The sequence below is a fragment of the Syngnathoides biaculeatus genome, chromosome 18 (assembly GCF_019802595.1).
Source record: "Syngnathoides biaculeatus isolate LvHL_M chromosome 18, ASM1980259v1, whole genome shotgun sequence".
NCBI classification, from domain to species: domain Eukaryota; kingdom Metazoa; phylum Chordata; class Actinopteri; order Syngnathiformes; family Syngnathidae; genus Syngnathoides; species Syngnathoides biaculeatus.
In genome coordinates, this window is record NC_084657.1 from 4,831,011 (window position 1) to 4,851,664 (window position 20,654).

Consider the following 20,654-nt stretch of genomic DNA (forward strand, 5'->3'; position numbering starts at 1 on the left):
GTATTGTAGATATTCTTAGACGTACTTTAAATTGTTAATGAGGATCGGCAAATTAAAGCTTAAAAGTTGAAATGCGGAAAGGTGGGAACTATCTTTTTGTGCGGTTGGGTATTGTCAATGACGTTGCAGCCTCTTTATATAGAGTTGTTTGGCGTTTCCGCCCTTATTGAACAAGAAGAGACGAGCCACGAGTTCTTGCTTCAATATCGTCACTTCTTTAGTGTAAGTAACGAATATTTTAGTTGCGCTCCTGAATCAGTATCAATATCTCTTAATTGGATTTTAAAGTTTGTTTCGTTTCAAGCTTAGCAGCGGTGACGAATTTTTATGATGGCGCATTTAAAGTATCTTATTTGTTTAACAAACTGGGTTACGTCGTGTTCCATTTCGTCGTGGTTGAGTTGATATTTCGGGCAATTGTTTTTTTTTTTTTGTGAGTAATAAGAGCAACTCGACATTTTTCGTCGCAGCGTCCATTATGGAGACGCCAGCTAAACAAAGGGAGTCCACAAGCTCTCAAAATGGCGCTGTCGACATAAAAAATATAATGGCTGATTTGTTCAACTAATCAATTATACCTTTTTTATTATTACAGCAAAATGTTTTAAATGGTATTTTGTGTAAAGTGAACATTCATGAGCAAATGTTTAGCAAATGACTAACGTACTCTCATTTTACTTCAGGTGCAATTATGCAGATCTTTGTGAAAACCCTCACTGGCAAGACCATCACCCTTGAGGTCGAGCCCAGTGACACCATTGAGAATGTCAAAGCCAAAATCCAGGACAAGGAGGGCATTCCCCCTGATCAGCAGAGGTTGATCTTTGCCGGCAAGCAGCTGGAAGATGGCCGCACCCTCTCAGACTACAACATTCAGAAAGAGTCCACCCTTCATCTCGTCCTGCGTCTGAGAGGTGGCATGCAGATCTTCGTGAAAACCCTCACTGGCAAGACCATCACTCTTGAGGTTGAGCCCAGTGACACCATTGAGAATGTCAAGGCTAAAATCCAAGACAAGGAAGGAATTCCTCCTGATCAGCAGAGGTTGATCTTTGCCGGCAAGCAGCTGGAAGATGGCCGCACCCTCTCAGACTACAACATTCAGAAAGAGTCCACCCTCCATCTTGTCCTGCGTCTGAGAGGTGGTATGCAAATCTTCGTGAAAACCCTCACTGGCAAAACCATCACCCTTGAAGTTGAGCCAAGTGACACCATTGAGAATGTCAAAGCCAAAATCCAGGACAAGGAAGGCATTCCCCCTGATCAGCAGAGGTTGATCTTTGCCGGCAAGCAGCTGGAAGATGGCCGCACCCTCTCAGACTACAACATTCAGAAAGAGTCCACCCTCCATCTTGTCCTGCGTCTGCGAGGTGGCATGCAGATCTTTGTGAAAACCCTCACTGGCAAGACCATCACTCTTGAGGTTGAGCCAAGTGACACCATTGAGAACGTCAAGGCCAAAATCCAGGACAAGGAAGGAATTCCCCCTGATCAGCAGAGGTTGATCTTTGCCGGCAAACAGCTGGAAGATGGGCGCACCCTTTCAGACTACAACATCCAGAAGGAGTCCACCCTCCATCTTGTCCTGCGTCTGCGAGGTGGCATGCAGATCTTTGTCAAAACCCTCACTGGCAAGACCATCACCCTTGAAGTTGAGCCAAGTGACACCATTGAGAATGTCAAGGCCAAAATCCAGGACAAGGAAGGCATTCCCCCTGATCAGCAGAGGTTGATCTTTGCCGGCAAACAGCTGGAAGATGGTCGCACCCTTTCAGACTACAACATCCAGAAAGAGTCCACCCTCCATCTTGTCCTCCGTCTGAGGGGTGGCCAGTAGTCAATCACAAATCTGAGTTCTTAATCTTATAAAGTTGAATATAATTGTTAAATTCAAATGCATTTTCCATGATGTTGTTCAATGCACATGGTTGAATAAATGATTAAACCTATAATTGTATTTTTTTCCTCCCTCCTCCCTCCAAAAAAATCTAAACTTGAGAAAATGGTTGAAGATAATAATTTGGCAGACTAGTCTTAAAGTCACTCTATTTTCATAAAATTTTAAGATTGCCTGACCTTTTTGAAATTATCTGCTTTCCAAGTTTATGAAGCACATCATTCTTCTTCCAGCTTCCTATGCAGGTATGTGCCCAAAATTAGAATAATGAGGAATTATTGAAACTATATGGATGAATACTGCGGAAGGAGGGAGCTCCTCTCGCATAAGTTGCAGCATCAAGGTGGCGTGAGATGGAGGTGATCAGCCTTTTGCACAATTCAGGTGCGATTGTAGCCCAAGTTGCTTTATTGACCTTCAGATCATCTTTTTTTTTTTTTTTTTCCAGATTGTGTTTCATTGTCCTCTTGACAACGCTGTATTAATTTTCATGTGTTCAAGTCAGGTGAGTTTGGTGGCACTTTAGCACTATTTCATTGCTTAATCCACGTTTCGTGATCTGAATTTCTTCAGGGATGGCTGCTTTGACTGTGGACTCGATGAAAGAAAATGGACCCACACCAAGCAAATACCGGCCGGCTCCTCAAATCATGACTCAATGTGGACACTTCACACCGGACTTTAAGCAGCTTGACGTTTCGTTTTTTGGGGGGTTTGTTACAAATTGATGACAAATTTTGGAATCTGAAGCTTGTTAAAGGTTTTGAAAGAACTAATCAAAGACAGTGGCAAAAACATTACTCGAAGTAAAGAAAATTTGCAATTTTGGAATTTATAAAGTGGCACAGGACTGAGGTCTGGGGTTCAAATTGTGGCCCCACCTCTTTGGCGTTTGCAAGTTCTCCCCGGATTTCTGAGCGTTTCCTCCAGTCACCCCCCACTTCCCAAAAACATAACATGGTAGCTTAATTGAAGACTCCAATTTACACTCTAAATGTAATTTTAATTTTAGTCAACACTCTAAATTGGCTCTCGGTGTGACTGGTGTCTATTCCTATGTGCCCTCTGATTGGCAGGCAAACAGTTCAGGGTGGACCCGTTCTACTGCCCAAAGATAGCTGTGGCACTTGTGAGGATAAGTGGCTCAGAAAATGGATGGCTGGGAGGGTATTTACGAAGAACCTGGAAATATTTGTGCAATGTTTTTCTTAAACACGTCAAAATGTTGCCGTGGGCCAGAACTGGCCCCTGGAGTTTGACACTTTGGGGCACAGATGAACAATTTGAATCTGAAGTCTGAAGGATAAGGTTTTCATTTTTCTAATTCAAAACTGGATCAGAGCCATGCCATTGTTCCACTGTAGAACTATTGAAAGTGAATAATGCATAGTGTAATTAAATATACAACACACTCAGACGAGGTGCGGAGAAATGAGACGTTGACGGTCCAAAGACAGTGGTAGTGTAGTAGCGCCATCTACTGGTTAATATAGGCACTGAAAACCTGATTTCAGTCTGACTTTTGTTTGCATTGCATATGGCTACACTAGGGCAGTACATATTGACAATTAGGTGTCTGAATACATAATTTTAAATATTTAACTGTAATGCCCTCGTGTGGACAAAGATGTCTCCTGTATCTAATTTGTTCCTCTTGGTACTGACCTTTGCCCCCTATGTCTGTCACCAATGACAATTTCATTGCCTACCCACATAAACCTATATTGCCCCTAACAATTTTACCATATAAATTTTGGATTGACAGCACCTTCAAATATTGACAATTCAACATTGTCTGGGCATCACCGCCAAAGGAAATGCCCCCAACCCAGAAAAGCAGATGGATGAAATTCAATATACAGTACAATAGTGTGTACCTGTATTCCAGCATCAGACTTAAAGCTAATTATTGCTCTTCACGCTAAGTCATACCTCAAATTCCTTGCATGAATTTTAACATTTAGTGTAAATATCACCACTCCTTTAAACTTCATCTTCAATACTTGCACCATATACATTAGTTAAGCCTATGCATCTAGTTACACTCAAATAAACACACCCCACCCCTGTCAATGTAGTATTTATAAACAACTTAAACAGAAGAACACTTTCATACATTTATAAAAACAAAAAACCAGAATGATAGCTTTTATTATTTATTCCAACCTTCACATAACATTTGGTCAACATGGCATTAGCCTGAGAAATTAACATTTTAACTTTAAGAGTAACAATTGTAATCTACTACTGGCCACCCCTCAGGCGGAGGACAAGATGGAGGGTCGACTCCTTCTGGATGTTGTAGTCTGAAAGGGTGCGACCATCTTCCAGCTGCTTGCCGGCAAAGATCAACCTCTGCTGATCAGGGGGAATGCCTTCCTTGTCCTGGATTTTGGCTTTGACATTCTCAATGGTGTCACTTGGCTCAACCTCAAGAGTGATGGTCTTGCCAGTGAGGTTTTCACAAAGATCTGCATGCCACCTCGCAGACGCAGGACAAGATGGAGGGTGGACTCTTTCTGAATGTTGTAGTCTGAGAGGGTGCGGCCATCTTCCAGCTGCTTGCCGGCAAAGATCAACCTCTGCTGATCAGGGGGAATGCCTTCCTTGTCCTGGATTTTGGCTTTGACATTCTCAATGGTGTCACTTGGCTCAACTTCAAGGGTGATGGTCTTGCCAGTGAGCGTTTTCACGAAGATTTGCATGCCACCTCGCAGACGCAGTACAAGATGGAGGGTGGACTCCTTCTGAATGTTGTAGTCTGAAAGGGTGCGGCCATCTTCCAGCTGCTTGCCGGCAAAGATCAACCTCTGTTGATCAGGAGGAATTCCTTCCTTGTCCTGGATTTTGGCTTGACATTCTCAATGGTGTCACTGGGCTCGACCTCAAGAGTGATGGTCTTGCCAGTGAGGGTTTTCACAAAGATCTGCATGCCACCTCGCAGACGCAGGACAAGATGGAGGGTGGACTCCTTCTGGATGTTGTAGTCTGAAAGGGTGCGGCCATCTTCCAGCTGCTTGCCGGCAAAGATCAACCTCTGCTGATCAGGGGGAATGCCTTCCTTGTCTTGGATTTTGGCCTTGACATTCTCAATGGTGTCACTGGGCTCGACCTCAAGAGTGATGGTCTTGCCAGTGAGTGTTTTCACAAAGATCTGCATGCCACCTCGCAGACGCAGGACAAGATGAAGGGTCGACTCCTTCTGGATGTTGTAGTCTGAAAGGGTGCGACCATCTTCCAGCTGCTTGCCGGCAAAGATCAACCTCTGCTGATCAGGGGGAATGCCTTCCTTGTCCTGGATTTTGGCTTTGACATTCTCAATGGTGTCACTTGGCTCAACTTCAAGGGTGATGGTCTTGCCAGTGAGCGTTTTCACGAAGATTTGCATGCCACCTCGCAGACGCAGTACAAGATGGAGGGTGGACTCCTTCTGAATGTTGTAGTCTGAAAGGGTGCGACCATCTTCCAGCTGCTTGCCGGCAAAGATCAACCTCTGTTGATCAGGAGGAATTCCTCCTTGTCTTGGATTTTAGCCTTGACATTCTCAATGGTGTCACTGGGCTCAACCTCAAGAGTGATGGTCTTGCCAGTGAGGGTTTTCACGAAGATCTGCATGCCACCTCGCAGACGCAGGACAAGATGAAGGGTCGACTCCTTCTGGATGTTGTAGTCTGAGAGTGTGCGACCATCTTCCAGCTGTTTGCCGGCAAAGATCAACCTCTGCTGGTCAGGAGGAATGCCTTCTTTATCTTGGATTTTGGCTTTGACATTCTCAATGGTGTCACTTGGCTCAACCTCAAGGGTGATTGTCTTGCCAGTGAGAGTCTTCACGAAGATCTGCATAATTGCACCTGAAGTAAAATGAGTACGTTAGTCATTTGCTGAAACTGTTAAAGCATTAGCCATGAAAATTTAACACAAAGTTCAGTTAGTGTCATTTAGTTTCAGTTGCAAGTTGTATGGAAAATGAAGGAAGCAATCTGCCATTAGTTCAAGTTGTATGGAAAAAGGAAAATCTGCCATTAACGTTCCAGTCGACGGCGCCATTTTGAGAAGTTGTTGACTCCCTTTTGTAGAGTTGGAGTCTCTCATAATGGACGCTGCCACTGAAAACGTTGAGTCATTGCTACCGCCAACAGCAAACAGTTAACCAAAAAACGAAATTAGAGAGTTAAGTTATAACGCTTATACAATTCATTAACCCAAAGCGTAGACCAAAGTATCGTGAAATAAATTTTAAAATGCTTAACTACTAAACCACAACAGGCAGTACTTACAATGGAGGAGGAAAAAATGTACATCTATGCATGTATGAAGAAATAAAACCAGATACAATTTACGCCAGACAGTTGGCTGGAGAACTCTATAAAAAGAAAAAAAAGTTACTTACGTATAAGAAGTAGCTGTATTCAACACTTAGTCGTCGCTCGATTTAGTTCGGACGTTTGATTACGCTCTCGCTGTAAACAGCTTTATATATGAGAGGCGGACACGTCATAGACTATATCCATCCGCACTAAAAATAGTTCCCTCCTTCCTCGGTTACAGCACTTCAACGTGTTCCATTTATTTCGTTTACACGCGTGAGACTTCAAGAGCTTTTTAAGAATATATTCAATCCATTTTAAAAAAATACAGTAATTCTATATCAATAAATTTGACCCGGGTGGCCGCGCGGAATAATACAAAGTAGCACTAAGGTCCGTCTTACCAGAATTTTCTAGAAGGGACCTGCGGCAACTCGAATCTTCCGGTTTTGATTGGATAGAAGTATGGTTTGTTTGACTTGTCATTGGTTGCTGAGCAGTAAATACTGTAAGTCAATGGTCAACGACTTTCGTGATTTCGTCAACTAAGAAGAAAAAACAAGAACGTGAACCTTGTCAAACATTATACGGGGCTCTTGAATGGCTCGTTTTGTGCTATTTTCTTTCTGCGGAATGTTAACGTGTCAATGTATAAACGGCACCGAGATGACTAAATGCCGACAGCGATTCTTTCCATGCCACGTGAAATGTGTTTGCCAGTTCATGGAAACGTGACTGGTAAACATGCTATCGTTCCACTTGGCCTCACTTTAACTCAATTGCATTTAGCGTAGCCATACCTGAATATAAAGCCCCTGGCAAAGCAGATGGCAAAGGTAGGCTACTCAATCAGTTTTTAAGTAAAATACTAGTCGTGATAGAGGTACTGCTTCAACTGGTTACAGTTAAAATAAAAATGCGTTTGTACTGTCGATTATGTACAATACTCGTTTTGATAATCTGGCACGAAGATACAAAAGACAAAAGTTTCTTGCTCCTCTGAAATCTGGTACTGGTCATTGTTTTAACATATAGGCTGTAAAAGTCAAATGTAATCAAAAAATGACCGTGGTCCGCTCAAGTAAAATAAAGATACCTGAAACATCTACATAAGATATTTGCACTATTATTTTGCATCCTGCACGTTCCCAAGACATGGTTTGATTAATTGACGCATAAAGTGTGCATAGGTATCAATGTAATTGGCTGTTTGTTTATACATGTATGTGTTGTATGTCCGCTGGCTGCCTCTCATCCAAAGTCAGCCCAAGGGTAAGCAATTCAGAAATCGGATGGATGAAAATAATAGACTGCATCTATAGTTGTACAGCGTGTACAGGGGTGTTTCGCATGTGTCCAGGAAAACACTAGAATAAAAGTATATAGACACCTAGTTTTCTCTTGACACCATTCTTTTTGTCATATAAAGTAATAAACTAAAACAAATACTTAGATATGGCTTTGCGGCCCCATGACTTTCTATTTGTGGCTGATATACTAAGATACGGCTCGTATTCGTGTATTTGGGTCACAACGTATCATTTAGCAGGACGTCAGATGACACCCAGCACGTCATTTTTTCCAACACAGAGCTGTGGGTCAGGCTGAACTAGTTCAACCCTGCAGGAATTTGTTTGTCCAAGTCTGCTGTATTTTGCCCTTCCCTTTGCTTGGAAATAATTACAGTGGGCCTCAAAAGTGTTCCAGGAAAAAGGCCCATCCCTTGCACTTGTAAAAAAAAAAACAAAAAAACACGTTTATTACTTTAAAAGAATGAAATTCAGGGCTCTGGATGACAGATGTTTAAGCTTATCACATTTGAAGAGTTGACAGAATCGTTTGTTGTGAATGAGGACAACGTACTTCCTAATTACAATCACATTTCTCAAGTATCCGCTGACTTCATTGTGACGGTTTCCTGTTCTTTCAGAATGGACCTTGTGAAACATAAGGGTGGCTGCCATTGTGGAGCTGTTAGGTTTGAAGTGTGGAGTTCTCCAAACCTCCATGTTTTTAATTGCAAGTATGAATATTTGATTATTATATTTTCTGGGTACACTCGACATTAGTGTTACCGCGACAATCCGAAAAATGCTTGAATGTGTTTCAGTCTATCATAAATTTATAGTCTTGTACTGTAGTACTGTTTGTTTACATTTCTGAATCCTTTTGTCATTTCCAGCTGTAGTATTTGCACTAAGAAACAAAACAATCATTTCATTGTCCCCAGATCCAACTTCACACTTATACAGGTAGAATCCCTCGTCTTAAAAATAACTTGAAATGTAAGAAGAATCATGTTCTCATCTCATCCTTTTATCGCTCTAGGGTGGGGATCATCTGACCACGTACACATTTAACACTCACACAGCGAAGCACACCTTCTGTAAAGTGTGTGGAGTTCAGAGTTTCTACACACCACGCTCCAACCCTGATGGATATGGTACGAGTGAGAACTGCTTACACATCACATGCTTCTCACACCATTTCCATGTGATGTAAACATACAGTATTTTGTTTATACTGTAAACACTAAACTGATCAGGCTGTGTGTTTTTTGTAGACCAACAAAAGTTTTTAGAACTTTTAGGGGAACGCACTCCAAATGCTAAAATCATCCCCGTTTTTTGCAGGTTTATAAAATATAGGATTAAAGCCTTTTGGTTCAAATTTGTCATTCATCTTTTTCCCACTATAATCTCTTTTGCAGGTATCAGTCCACACTGTCTGGATCCAGGCACTGTGCAAAGTCTCACAGTAGAGACATTTTTGGGGGACAAATGGGAAGAAAGCATGCAAGCACACAAGACCATCAAAGACATGTCAAAAAACTAGAAAGACATTCAATTACAAGAGACAAGATCATTTTACAGTCACTTGTTTTTAATCAGCAATATGCCAGAAACAGTACAAAATTTCTTTTTTTTTTGGAAACAACAATGACTGAGCAAAGTTTTTTTTTTTTCTTTTTTCTTGAGGCAAAACTGATTCATGTCCTAAGTAGATTTGGGTCACTGATTATATTACACTTGTGACCTAATTATTACCCCTTCAATATTAACAGTTTATTCTATTCATAAATAGCTATGTTAAATGTTGGTCACCTAATATATTTTATGAACCTTTGGTCCTCGTGGAATCATCTGGAATGTGTTGACAAACATGTAGCGTGAGAAGGTGATGTACAGATACCGAAACCAAACAAGTTGGGTGTGATGACAAAGCATGGCAGCCTGAAAAGATGAAACTTTAGAGATTAGAATACAACCTGAAAGCATTTTAGCAGTTAATGACAGCAACGCGTACGGTTTTCTCAGCGGTACAGGTACATCTCAATAAATTAAAAGTTTCAAATGGTTGTAAAATGTTTGGCAAAAGTCAAAAAGTGAAATTCATACAGATGTACTTCACTGTGAAATAGTCATTTAAAAAAAAAAACGATGTATGATTTAGATCTGCAGTGCTCAATGCGTCGATCAACGCAGGTTCAGTCGATCGCGACGGCGTGTCGAGAAAAAAAAAAGATGTCAGCCGTATTTTTTTGTACTTTAGCTCACTGCACATGTGCAAACAACGACAGTAAAGGAAAACACGCTGTCAGTGAGCTCACCCCCTATTTTAAGCTCTCGCTTAAGAAATCTTAAACACGAGTATGGATGCTGCAGTAAAGAAGACAAAAACGTGTCACTTTCATACAAAATGGGAGGTGGTCCACTTTTTAACAATGTTATTTTCAAAGTGCGTTTGTGGAAATGTGAAGCAGCATTTTCGAACTGTTTATGGAAAATATGACACTGACATCTCGCCGAAAAGCAAGCTGAGGATGAGAAAAATGAACTTTGCAGATCTTGGGGTAAAAAAGTCTGAGCACCTCTGATTTAGATGATCGCATAAAGCAAACAAACCCAAACATTCACCATATCAATAAATAATAAAAACGTTTCAAATGGAGGGATTAGGCAGAATTTGCCCGAGTGAATGGATATATCGATACCATACTCTGATTTATCGAGATGTACCTGTAGGTCCAAGGCTTACTTTGCACTGCCTGTAGCCCTTTAAGCCTATGATGCAGCAAAGCGATGAGGGAAGCAGCCAGCTGAGAGGAAGTTCTAAGAATGAAACATATTTCCTGAGCAGGCTGACAGTCACTAACGAGAACAAACAGCAGTCTGGGGAACAAAGAGACAGTTTTACGTTAGAGGTCACTACAGCTGCAGATTTCTGGCATGTTACAGGAACAGAGTATACAGCCACAACTTGTAGTGGCGTTGCCACAATCGTGATAATTTGGTGCTAAAATTAATATGGGGTTCCCACCTCAGGTAAAGTTTCAAAGGGTGAAAAAAATGGATTTACTGCACATGCTTTTATAGAGTATAAAATAATTACAAGTTCATACATTTACTTATATGTCAAATTAGATCACTTGTCAGGGTTTTAGATCAAACACAAACAACCATACTTGTGATCCAGCAAAGACTGAAACATGGGAGGATAACTCATGCTGTACAGCCACGTGAAGAAGCTTAATCACGTCGGTGGTAATTCCCTCAACGGGCCAGTGAGTTACTGTGAAACCAGTTTGAGCATGATTTACGACACTTCATTTTTAGATGACTCACTGAAGGCTGTGTTTGTTGTACCTTGGCAACCGTGCTGACTAAAAGATGTTGAGATATCATTTCCTGGCAATGTGCCTTAGACTAAAGAAACCTGTTGACCTTACTAGTGCTCAATCTGTCAACGATTGCCTAGTTTCCCTCTTATTTACATTTAATAAATTACATTACAGAGCACGGTGAGTGAGTGGTTAGCATGTCTGCCTTGCCGTTCAGAGGTTCAAGGTTCGATTTCTGTTCTCGCCTTCCTACGAGGGGATTGCTCTCATGGTCTTTTATTTGGGTAGTCCAGCTTCCTCTCGTATTCCCAAAAATTGCATTTTAGGTTAATTGAAGTGTGAGTGGTTGTATGTATACTCTATGTGCCCTGCGATTGACAATCCAAGGTGTCCCCTGCCCTTCCCAAGATGGGATAGCCTCCAGTTACCTCAATGACATTAGAAATAGGCCTTTTCATTTCCATGCCAGGCGCATATTAAGAGTTACAGATCAGAATCAACAATTAATTGTTTTAAGTGACTACTAAAAAAACAAACAAACAAAAAAACTTGGAATAATAAATGAAGTTATAATAATAAATAAAGTGAGCATGGGGTCTAAGCGATAGAAAAACATGCAATCAATGTAAAATTCATTGGTGAAACTGTCCACTTTTATTGCAATTATTTTTTTTGGGTGCTTATTTTTACTTCCAATTCTCATAACTTCAACTTTTCATGATATCACCGATAATCTTTGTTTAGTTAATGATGTATATATATATTTTTAAATGTATAGGGAAAGGCCGGCAACACAAGAGTAATTGTTAGTTGAAGCGGTGCACATCAGCCAGCAATGATGGCCGAAAGGTTGCCTTAAATTAGATGGAATTTGCTAAGTTCCTTTCTATGAAACAGGTCATAAATGTATAGGATGAAACATTCAAAAAGAATTTTTATGGCATTTATGCATATGTCAGTTTTGTTTAATTGGCATTGGGATGGAAAACCAGCCTTGTAATGGGTAAAAATATTCACAACCTCTGGAATAAAGCACATTGGATTACCTTGTGAATAAAATGTTTTATTTGCACAGTACAGATAAACATGGTACTGTGCCACTAATGGTGTAATGGTACACACGCCTGACTTTGGTGCGGGCAGAGTGGGATCATTTCCCGCTCAATATGTCTCCGTGCAACTGACTGCTGACCAGTTCAGGACGTAATCCGCCTTTCGCCCGAAGTTAGCTGGGATAGGCTCCAGCACTCCCAAGACCCTTGTGAGGATAAGGGGCTTGGAAAATGGGAGGTTAAAAAAAAGCATGGATAATGTTTAATGATGCCTTGCAACTGTAGTGTGCTGAAGAGGGCGCTATAGATTAACAAACACAGCGTAGCTTGTTCTCAATCGATTTTATTTCTGGGTCAATCTTGCTGCAGATGTACACTAGGAACATACTTTTGAAGACACTTTTCTAGTTCAAAAAAGAAACTGATATGAAGTGGATTATACATGTGAGATGTATGTGTAGTCAGAAAATACCTCATGTAGTCAAAAGTGGAAAAATAATGACAAACTATTGTAAAGGTATCAAATTTACCTTTGGGCAGTTGGTCAGTGGAAGCGAGGTGTCTGTAGATGGAGGAAAAACAAGTTGTTGAAATGATTCAGGAAGCAAACATGATCAAAAGTCTGGAGCTCGTGTTTAATAATGTGGACAGAAATAAGCACCATTCACTTGCCAGGGGGGCGCAACAAGAGATTTGCTTTCTCTGATTACAACACAAAATCATTTAATGTCCTAAAAATAAGGTTAGCTGTATTGTGATGATGTCACCGTTTAGAACAAATGAGGTCTGCAGTTAGATGGAAAGCCATATGTCGAAGTGAAAGGTTTGTGACCAAGAATGGTCGACTGATCTAATTTGAAGATATATCTATGTTAAAAAAAAATACATTTATGCCGAGAGAAAAGTTTGTTTAGTAAGACTTCCCCAACCAGAGCTGCCCTCTCACTTCACTGTTGTGGTGTTAAGATTTATTACTGCTCTCTAAGAGCACAGCAGACTGCTTTTGAGGATTCTGTTTGCCACGTGACAAATTGCAATCCTGAGAAATATGGTGAAAATGTGTGTGTGTGTCTTTGTGGGGGAAATGTTTTTGGCAAAATTAATGTTTTCATGTGCCCTTAGTTTTCCATGTTGTCCAAGATAAGACTGCGTTTAAATATTAACTGAGGGGACAGTTGGTATATTAGAAATACCAAAACCTTGACATTTAGCCTACCTGACAGCTTTATAAATTGCGATGTGATTGCTATGGCCGCTCACTCCTCTTTCATCAAAGGTCAGCACCTAAAACAACAAAAAATGTCACTACGTGGGTGCAAACACAGAATTTCGGAGTCCAAGGCAATCATGATGACAACAAATGTGGAGGAAAAACTATTTTCATCTTTTTTGACGCCGTAGGTGTAGTTGGGAGCTGTATCTGATATTTAGAAGTCTTTTTCTGTGCAAAAAAAAAAAAAAAAAAAAAAGGCTGACCTCAAAACTTGGTATTAAGTAAATCTCGTCTTTGCACTCAGAAAAACATACTTAAATGATAAAGATTACAAAATTAGGTAAAAGGACAATTAATGGCGAAATAATAGAAATAACAGCAATCATGCTAATATAGGTTTGGCTTGCACACAGCATGTAACCCACTAGGAATTCATTTATGAGCTACATTTTTGTCCTGCTTCTCTGACGTTTTCAGTACTTTGACCCCTTGTTGAGATCATTTAGATACTGATTCTTTCGATCCTACATTTCACACATTAGCTAATCCCATAGCATAGAACTGCATCTTGGTTGACATGAATCTGTAAAGCCAAATACAACCAAAACGCTCCCGGAGTCTCCCAAATAAAGTCATGCTTGGACAGAAATAATAGGTAGCTTGCAAGATTTTTACAGAAACCACCGTAAAATGGGAAAGTAGGGCAATAACGCTGTGGTTCCAAAGCATATACTTAAGCAAATAATACATAGGTTCCTTTGGCAGAATGGAACGACTGAGTTCTCTCTAAGGAAATCAAAGGAAAGTTATGACTTGAGTTATGCATACCATGTTGAAAGCGTGAGCTCTCAAGTGCTTTGCAATTATTGAGGTGACTAGGGAGACCTTCCATTCTGCTTTGGGATCGTCAGGAAGTTTCCTGGAAGAAAAAAAAAAAGCACTCTAGCTTCACTTGGTTGCAGTGATATTACATCAGGATTTTATTGAGATGCCTCATGTCTGGATTGTAACCTCACAAGAGTGACAAAAGTATATATTAATTGCAACAAGGGTGAAAAATAGTTATAAATGTGGCATATTAGAGGTGGAGAACACTAACATACCGAATTGCTAGTGATGTCACATAACGGGGTAGATATTGTTCTTTTAGTTATGCATAAAGTAGGGGTTGGCTGTGGGGTCACCTCTATTCTCATTTCCCTTGCTTTTGTCGCAAACAATGAGTCAGGACAGTTGAGTAAATCGATATAGTGATGGATTAGGTCACAAATCCATTGCCTGCCAGTGAGGGGTCAGGCTTTGGTGTAAGAGGTGGTGTACGGGGGCTGCAGTTCACAGAGGTCTGTCGTCATGGGACTGCACTACTGTGTACTGACCCATCATCATGTGCTTGTACCTTTTGAACAGGATATCTGTGCAACCAGAATAATCAAATGGATTACGGCTCGAATTAACAAATCGTTGAAATTGCGAGCCTGACAGACATTGGCTTCTGCCGTAAGCAATATCTTATTCACTCTTTCACTCTTAAATTAATCTAGCTCAACATTTTATAGTTTCTTTCCTGGACTCGGCTACACCCCTCCACCCAGTTCTCCGATAACCGGCAAGTGACGATTTGCTCGTAAGCCTTTTATGCCTTATACTGCAGCGTGTTGGCGCTTTCTTTCCCACTACAGAATTGCCTTCATTCAGCTGTTATTTTAGACATTTCGCTTCAGGGTGAGAGGGATGTTGGAAATTACCAAAAGACACAAGACACCAGACCTTTCCTCAAGCAGACCAAGTGTTGGCGTCACTATGGCAACACAGAAAAATGTCCTAAAATAACCTACCCATCCACCACTTGTAGCTTTAGTTGTGGATGTCTAATTGCTTGCAGGCGTTTGTGCGCAGTTGCTGAACTTTAGCCCAGTGAAGGGATTGTGTGTGTGTGTCTGTGTGTGTGCGCGTGTGTATCAAACAGGGCTTGTTTAGTCTGATCACATGGACCATTGGCCTGTGGCAAAGTTAAATGTCTGTGCACACAGTCACAGGGTAGGCTACAGCAATTCATTGCACGATACATGCAACTCACAAAAAAGTATACCAGTATTGGAATTTTGGATGAAATTTCAGGACAAACCTAAAATCCAGCAAAACATTGACATGAACACTGGTGTGGAAATCAAGCTGTAAAATCTTTCAGCCAATTTTGCAGACACTCTGTGACAGTCTAAACCACAGGTGTCAAAGTCAAGGCCCGGGGGCCAAATCCGGCCCGCCACATGACTTTATGTGGCCCGCGAAGGCAAATTGTGTGTTAGCTTCCATGAGCCTTGTGAAAATCTGTACCAAAATTTCATATTGTCATATATATTAAAATGTTGCGATATTACAAAACTCTTTTCTGTTTACAAACGTGAACAATTGTAGAAAAATGTATTTCCCTTGATTTCTGATCCCAAAACTAGTTCATAAATTTCGTGTGTAAATATGATGAGGTAATTAAAGTTTTTTTTACAGTCATCCAACCTTTCCACCTGGAACGCTTTAATAAATTGCGATGCATCACGTCCAACGTTAGTGCCGTCTTGGTCTCATGATGTGAAATGTGTGATGAAGACAACCGTTACAACAATTAATTCCAACTGAATTCGGAAATATCGGTCAATCAATGGATCACACACCCATTGTGAATTTTGCCATTCAATAACAGCCAATTGTGCTAAAATGACTGAAAAGTTGAACAGCTGGACAGATTTAGAGGTCAAATTACGTAAAGAAGATACTGCATTTTAGCGTCATTCTGAAATTGCACCCGTAAATCGAATAGCTTCAAATTTTATTTTCATTTCATTTTTAGTGAATAGTGTACTGTATATCTCAAATATTACCCTGCAAATTAGTTGCTTGTGACTGGCTGCAGATTTTAGTTGCTGACAATTGTAAATGTTTTTTGTCAAATATATGGTATGAGTTAAGACATAGGAAAAGTCAGCAACTAGAGATGAGTGAGAAATGGTGAGGGAAGACTTGGTTCAGTCTGATAAAAGACCGGCGATGTTGGATTTGTGCAGTGAGCAGTTACAATCAGTCTGCCTGGAGCAGACCAAGGTCAAACCAGTACAAGTGGAGAGGCAGCAGAGCGTGTTCCGATCCAGCATGATCACAATGGCTACAAAATGCACTGGGGCCCCAAATTCTGTCAACACGGCTGTCCCATTCATGAGGAATAATGGGGAAATCCCATTTTCAAGCTGGATATACATGCGATCCGACATTCTGTCTAATTAGACTTCCAAGCAACAGTTGTAACAGAGAAAGTGAACAAACAAGAGAATACTGTACAGGTATTTCCATCAGAAGTCCCCTTTGACAGTAAAGTAAATCTGCCAGCAAGTAATTCCAATGGTAAATTAAAATTTCCCTAATTTCATTGTACAGTTGCAGATGATGACTGCTTTGATAGGCAGCTGGGATCCACTAAGGATGTTATAACAAGTAGTCGGCCGCCCTTTTTATCTGAAATTTTTACCTGCCGCAAGTAAATCCCATCCAATGTCAAAATGAATGCGAATAACTATCCTCAATGGAAATTCTTGTGGACATACTCAAAGGTCTGAATGCTTTTCTGCTAGAACTCAAACCATCATTGCTGATCATCTGATGACTATGTCGAATCCATCAAATTTCCACATTAGTTTATTGGCAGACCAAACAATAGCCTAGTCTCTGGATTTCTACACTAGTCTTTTGGGATCAATGGAAGTTCAAGACATGGAAAGAGATGATTAAGCGCAAAGCCAGTGTGCCTGGCCACATACATGCACACAAAGACACTCTCAAAGCAGGAGGCACTCACATTCCCGCAAAGTCAAATACTGTACTGAGACATGACCTACATTAGCAGTGCTTCGGAGCTTTGCCAAAATGTAGCCAACGTGAGCTGGGAATGTGGGGGTTGCAAGGGTCAGAATAGGAATAGGAAAGCAGTGAGAGAGAGAGAGAGAGAGAGAGAGAGAGTCAAAACTTGGACTTTGCAAAGTGCTGATTAAATGTGTACTCAAACACCAAAATACACAGAAGGGGAAAACGGGCTGCAATCCAAGTGAGATCAAAGTTCAGAAAGAGTTGCGCAGAGACACACGCACGCACGCACATACTCATCCAGACGCACAAGTAAATCCATAGAGATTCATATGTAGGCAGCAGCCTGGAGGTGCTTTGAGAAACATTCCCGATGGAAGCTTTGGTCTGTGAGAAATATCAAATTCTCTTTACACAACATCAAGCGTGTGGTCATTATTAGGGAGAGGATGAAAAATCTAATATGCATTTCAAAAGTGCACAGTGGCATTTTTCCCATTTCACGTCAAATGTGATACAACAGAGTCACTTTCTATAAGCAACGGTATCATTTTACCTCTTCTACACCTACGTATAATGTGTGTGGCGCTTACTTGTGGTCTATTATGGTAATTCTGGAGGATGGTATCCCCAATTTAGCACAGCTGTTCAATAGTTCTTGCTTGCGCTGAACACCTTCATTGTAGTAGTTTCCTGTAAACAAATCAGTGTACGGAAATGTTAGTAAAATATAATGAAACATAAGGCATCGTAGATTTTTAAAAATTAAATGTTGTATTGCTCAAACTACTCTAATGCTGATTGCCATTTGATCAGGATCTCAAGCAAATGGCCGTTTGGGTATTAGCCCGAATACACAGACTGATTCATTCATTGAGTAATAGCATAGACTAAGCATGTATAAACCATGAGTTTTGCGATATTCATCTATGATTTCATGACATCATTTCTATAGGCAAACAAGTTAGGGGCATGTGGCTTTCAGATTAAATCACACTTGAATCTGTAATGCACTGTTCAATATCTCCGTAATTTTTTTCACACCTGGATGTTCCCTAACAAAGAGTAGAACTGCAAAATTCACAACAGGTGTTTGCTAAATGAAGGGACCAAAACATTTCCCCGCTCAGTTATAATTGGTATTTAACAGTGCTCTTCATCATGTTCATAGTTTGACGTCATAAAACCAAGCCTATGTAGTAATTGATTACGAGTAACTTGGCATTGTAAGCCTTTAAACCGGATGTTAATCAACAGGTTGCAACAGACACAAAGAGAAAGGCATATAAAGTTAAAGTGGGTTGCCTACATACTTGGAAATTCCTCGGTCGATGCATGGATCAAACACCTGTTGTAAAATTTGCTCTTCAACTCTTTGTTAAAAGATTAGCAAGTAAGGCACAAATGACTGAAACATTGAGCATTCGGACATGTGCATTCAAAAGCTTAAAAAAGGTCAAATCAAGTCACCTGATATAGGTTACACCTTTTAATTAACCTTTTTTCCAAGAGTCTTTCATACAAATATTCATTGAAATGATGATCTTTCAAAGTTAAGAAGGGTGCACAATCATCACAATAGGAAGGGACGCCAAGTTACCGCCTTGTTTGTATCTACAGTATAGTTTGGAAGAGTTTGTCAATAAATTAGAATAGGGGGTAAAACTTCATTAATTTAAGTAATTCCATAAAAAAACGATACTATATACTGTATGTATGTATGTACACTGAATTCCGTATGTGTGTGTGTGTGAGTGTATTCCCTTAATAGTGAAATATTTCACAATTGTATTTTTTTATTTTTATATGATATCTTACATCAATGGCACGCCATCATATTCACTACTCTCTTCCATGATTGGGGTGAGCATTAAGTCTGTTGCACGTGTAGGTTTTCTGTGTTTGAAAAGGTTTCACATTGATTTTCATTATCTGCAACAGCATGCATGTCACTGTATAGCTGTAATCTAGCTCCACAGAAACTCACCAAACGCACGACTACTCATCATAAAGTAGACTTCATACGAAAAAAAAAAAAGAAGAATGTGGAGTTTACTGTACCTTCTGATAAACATAGTAAATGCACGACGACATTAAATTCAACAAGGCGAATGATCGTTGGTCCAAAGAACATGCATTCATCATCAGGATGCGCGGTTACAACAAGACATTCAATATCCATCCCCTGTCTTCCCAAAATGGGTAAAGCACTGATTTCATGTTTTAACGATCGCCAATGTCGATAATTAATGCATTTCAAACAAACCACATATGCCACAGCTAAGATCACTAACAACCAAAGGAACATTATTTTTCACCGTACTCATAAACAAACCGTAGTAGGACATGGGTAGTAAGATTAGTTCCACAAGTAAATGACGTGGAATTGTTAAATTAATTTATAAAAATAATAAATGTACTCAAAAATCTTTTATGACAAGTGTTATTGAATTGCAGTATTTTCCCCATTTCAAGTCATGTCCATTTTTCTTGATAAACAATGTAAATATAAAGACGGTAAGAAAAATAACGGCGTCTGTCAGGATACTTATTTACAGAGCCAAATAAGAAAACCAAATTCGTCAAGTGAATATTTTTGCAGATTATTATAAAAATAATTACAGACAAAAACAGTTGTATGGGGGGACGATTTAGCAAGCACACGGCTATATCCTTGCAGGTACATAAATATCAATAATTTAAAAATGCAACTGTTCAAACAAAAAGCTACAAATCATTCAAAGTATTTGTAAAAGTTTATTAAAAATAGTAATTTTGGTTATTTATAAAAGAATAATAATCATAATCAAGGATATGAATTCAATAAAACAAGGAGCCTTTACTTTGCCCTGTAAGGACTACAGCGGCAAATGCGGCGCAGCCTCGTCTGCCCAGACGTCCACTACCCGTTACCCGGGGATTTCTATCAAACAACTTTACACTTTGATTCCGACTAATACCGTTCCCATCTTCGGTAAACTCCGTAAATATGAGGTGAGTGCAAACCTTTATTTATTTTGTATTCAGTAAAGCAACATGCGTAGGGCTATGCCATTCCAGTCCTCGGGTGTAAGATGAAAATCTGCTTGCAAGATGGCGACGTGGTTGCGAATTCAAAGGTGAAATACGCGTAAGTTAGCTTGCTAGCGACAACAACAACACCTTCAATATTGTCCTCTCCCAGACACGTACGATTGTTGCTTAATTTATTATGGTGCGTGTGTCTCTGGATCCTTGAGAAAGGTTTCTACTGGGATAGTAGGGCCAACCTCCCAATAAGCGACGACTTGTGTATGTGATGAGTATCCTTAAGTAGAATGATAAACATTTGCAGCAGCGTTGATATGATATGATATGATATGAAATGATATGATATGTCATATGCATCGCAGCTGGGTTTTTTGCCTTGAACAGCATTGCGGTTGTTGAATACTGATCAAAACCAGTAATGTTAAAACCATCACTTAGAAATGATAGACATAGTAAACGCATTATTCTTACGAATGACCACAACTTGATGAAGCTACTTCCAAACTGCCTAATCTACTGAACATTTGTGAGTACAGTATAAGGGGTCGCTTTACCGTAAAGCTCAATTCCTTGAACTCTAAACAAATGTGGAACGAGAAACAGATTAAATGTTAGCCGGTTAGCCGGCTAGCATGTCCGTGTTTTCGGAATAGTCTGTTAATTTTAATGTTAAAAGGACAGCACA

At 40.1% G+C, this 20,654-nt stretch overlaps 5 protein-coding genes across 14 annotated transcripts in view; 3 read left to right on the top strand and 2 right to left on the bottom strand.

Moving 5' to 3' along the window:
- The first annotated feature begins 123 nt into the window (after positions 1-123).
- On the top strand, positions 124-1,952 carry LOC133491537 (polyubiquitin-B). Its single transcript, XM_061802814.1, has 2 exons — positions 124-222; positions 684-1,952. Exon 2 carries the CDS (start codon positions 692-694, stop codon positions 1,835-1,837), a length of 1,146 nt encoding a protein of 381 aa, XP_061658798.1. The 5' UTR covers positions 124-222; positions 684-691; the 3' UTR covers positions 1,838-1,952.
- A 2,080-nt stretch (positions 1,953-4,032) lies between these two features.
- LOC133491518 (polyubiquitin-C-like) lies at positions 4,033-6,444 on the bottom strand. Its single transcript, XM_061802765.1, is given in 5 exon segments — positions 4,033-4,353; positions 4,356-4,748; positions 4,751-5,407; positions 5,410-5,748; positions 6,288-6,444. Coding segments are annotated over 4 exon segments (1,593 nt in total). The 5' UTR covers positions 5,741-5,748; positions 6,288-6,444; the 3' UTR covers positions 4,033-4,141.
- Positions 6,445-6,580: 136 nt separating this feature from the next.
- On the top strand, positions 6,581-9,053 carry cenpv (centromere protein V). 3 transcript variants are annotated; one of them, XM_061802838.1, is made up of 6 exons: positions 6,719-7,040; positions 7,466-7,476; positions 8,135-8,227; positions 8,387-8,456; positions 8,533-8,647; positions 8,915-9,053. In XM_061802838.1, exons 1-6 carry the CDS (start codon positions 7,032-7,034, stop codon positions 9,037-9,039), a joined length of 423 nt encoding a protein of 140 aa, XP_061658822.1. In that variant the 5' UTR covers positions 6,719-7,031; the 3' UTR covers positions 9,040-9,053. The 3 variants fall into 3 exon arrangements, with proteins under 3 accessions (XP_061658823.1, XP_061658822.1, XP_061658824.1); XM_061802839.1 differs by lacking the exons at positions 6,719-7,040; positions 7,466-7,476 and adding an exon at positions 6,581-6,712; XM_061802840.1 differs by lacking the exon at positions 7,466-7,476.
- Positions 9,054-9,297: 244 nt separating this feature from the next.
- pigl (phosphatidylinositol glycan anchor biosynthesis, class L) lies at positions 9,298-19,268 on the bottom strand. Its single transcript, XM_061802822.1, has 7 exons — positions 19,001-19,268; positions 17,533-17,632; positions 13,919-14,009; positions 13,094-13,161; positions 12,408-12,439; positions 10,243-10,376; positions 9,298-9,437 (listed from the first exon to the last, which is right to left on the bottom strand). Exons 1-7 carry the CDS (start codon positions 19,245-19,247, stop codon positions 9,309-9,311), a joined length of 801 nt encoding a protein of 266 aa, XP_061658806.1. The 5' UTR covers positions 19,248-19,268; the 3' UTR covers positions 9,298-9,308.
- Positions 19,269-19,791: 523 nt separating this feature from the next.
- ncor1 (nuclear receptor corepressor 1) overlaps positions 19,792-20,654 on the top strand; it is a 67,301-nt gene continuing 66,438 nt past the window's right edge. For 5 of the 8 annotated variants that reach the window (XM_061802635.1, XM_061802640.1, XM_061802641.1 and 2 more), the window contains exon 1: positions 19,792-19,933. The gene's annotated coding sequence lies outside the window, so the exon portion shown is untranslated. Of the gene's footprint in view, positions 19,934-19,974; positions 20,070-20,090; positions 20,231-20,654 lie in introns of those variants that run through there. The other 3 variants (XM_061802636.1, XM_061802639.1, XM_061802637.1) reach the window with 3 other exon arrangements.

Excerpts from the sequence above, each read along its gene's own strand:
- LOC133491537 (XM_061802814.1), top strand. The coding sequence starts at position 692 with ATGCAGATCTTTGTGAAAACCCTCACTGGCAAGACCATCACCCTTGAG.
- cenpv (XM_061802838.1), top strand. Across the intron at positions 8,228-8,386 it reads CTCCATGTTTTTAATTGCAA|CTGTAGTATTTGCACTAAGA; the intron begins GTATGAATATTT and ends TGTCATTTCCAG. Across the intron at positions 8,648-8,914 it reads CTCCAACCCTGATGGATATG|GTATCAGTCCACACTGTCTG; the intron begins GTACGAGTGAGA and ends TCTCTTTTGCAG.
- pigl (XM_061802822.1), bottom strand. The coding sequence starts at position 19,247 with ATGTTCCTTTGGTTGTTAGTGATCTTAGCTGTGGCATATGTGGTTTGT. Across the intron at positions 14,010-17,532 it reads ATTACCATAATAGACCACAA|GAAACTTCCTGACGATCCCA; the intron begins GTAAGCGCCACA and ends TTTTTCTTCCAG. Across the intron at positions 10,377-12,407 it reads CACTGACCAACTGCCCAAAG|ACTGCTGTTTGTTCTCGTTA; the intron begins GTAAATTTGATA and ends TTTGTTCCCCAG.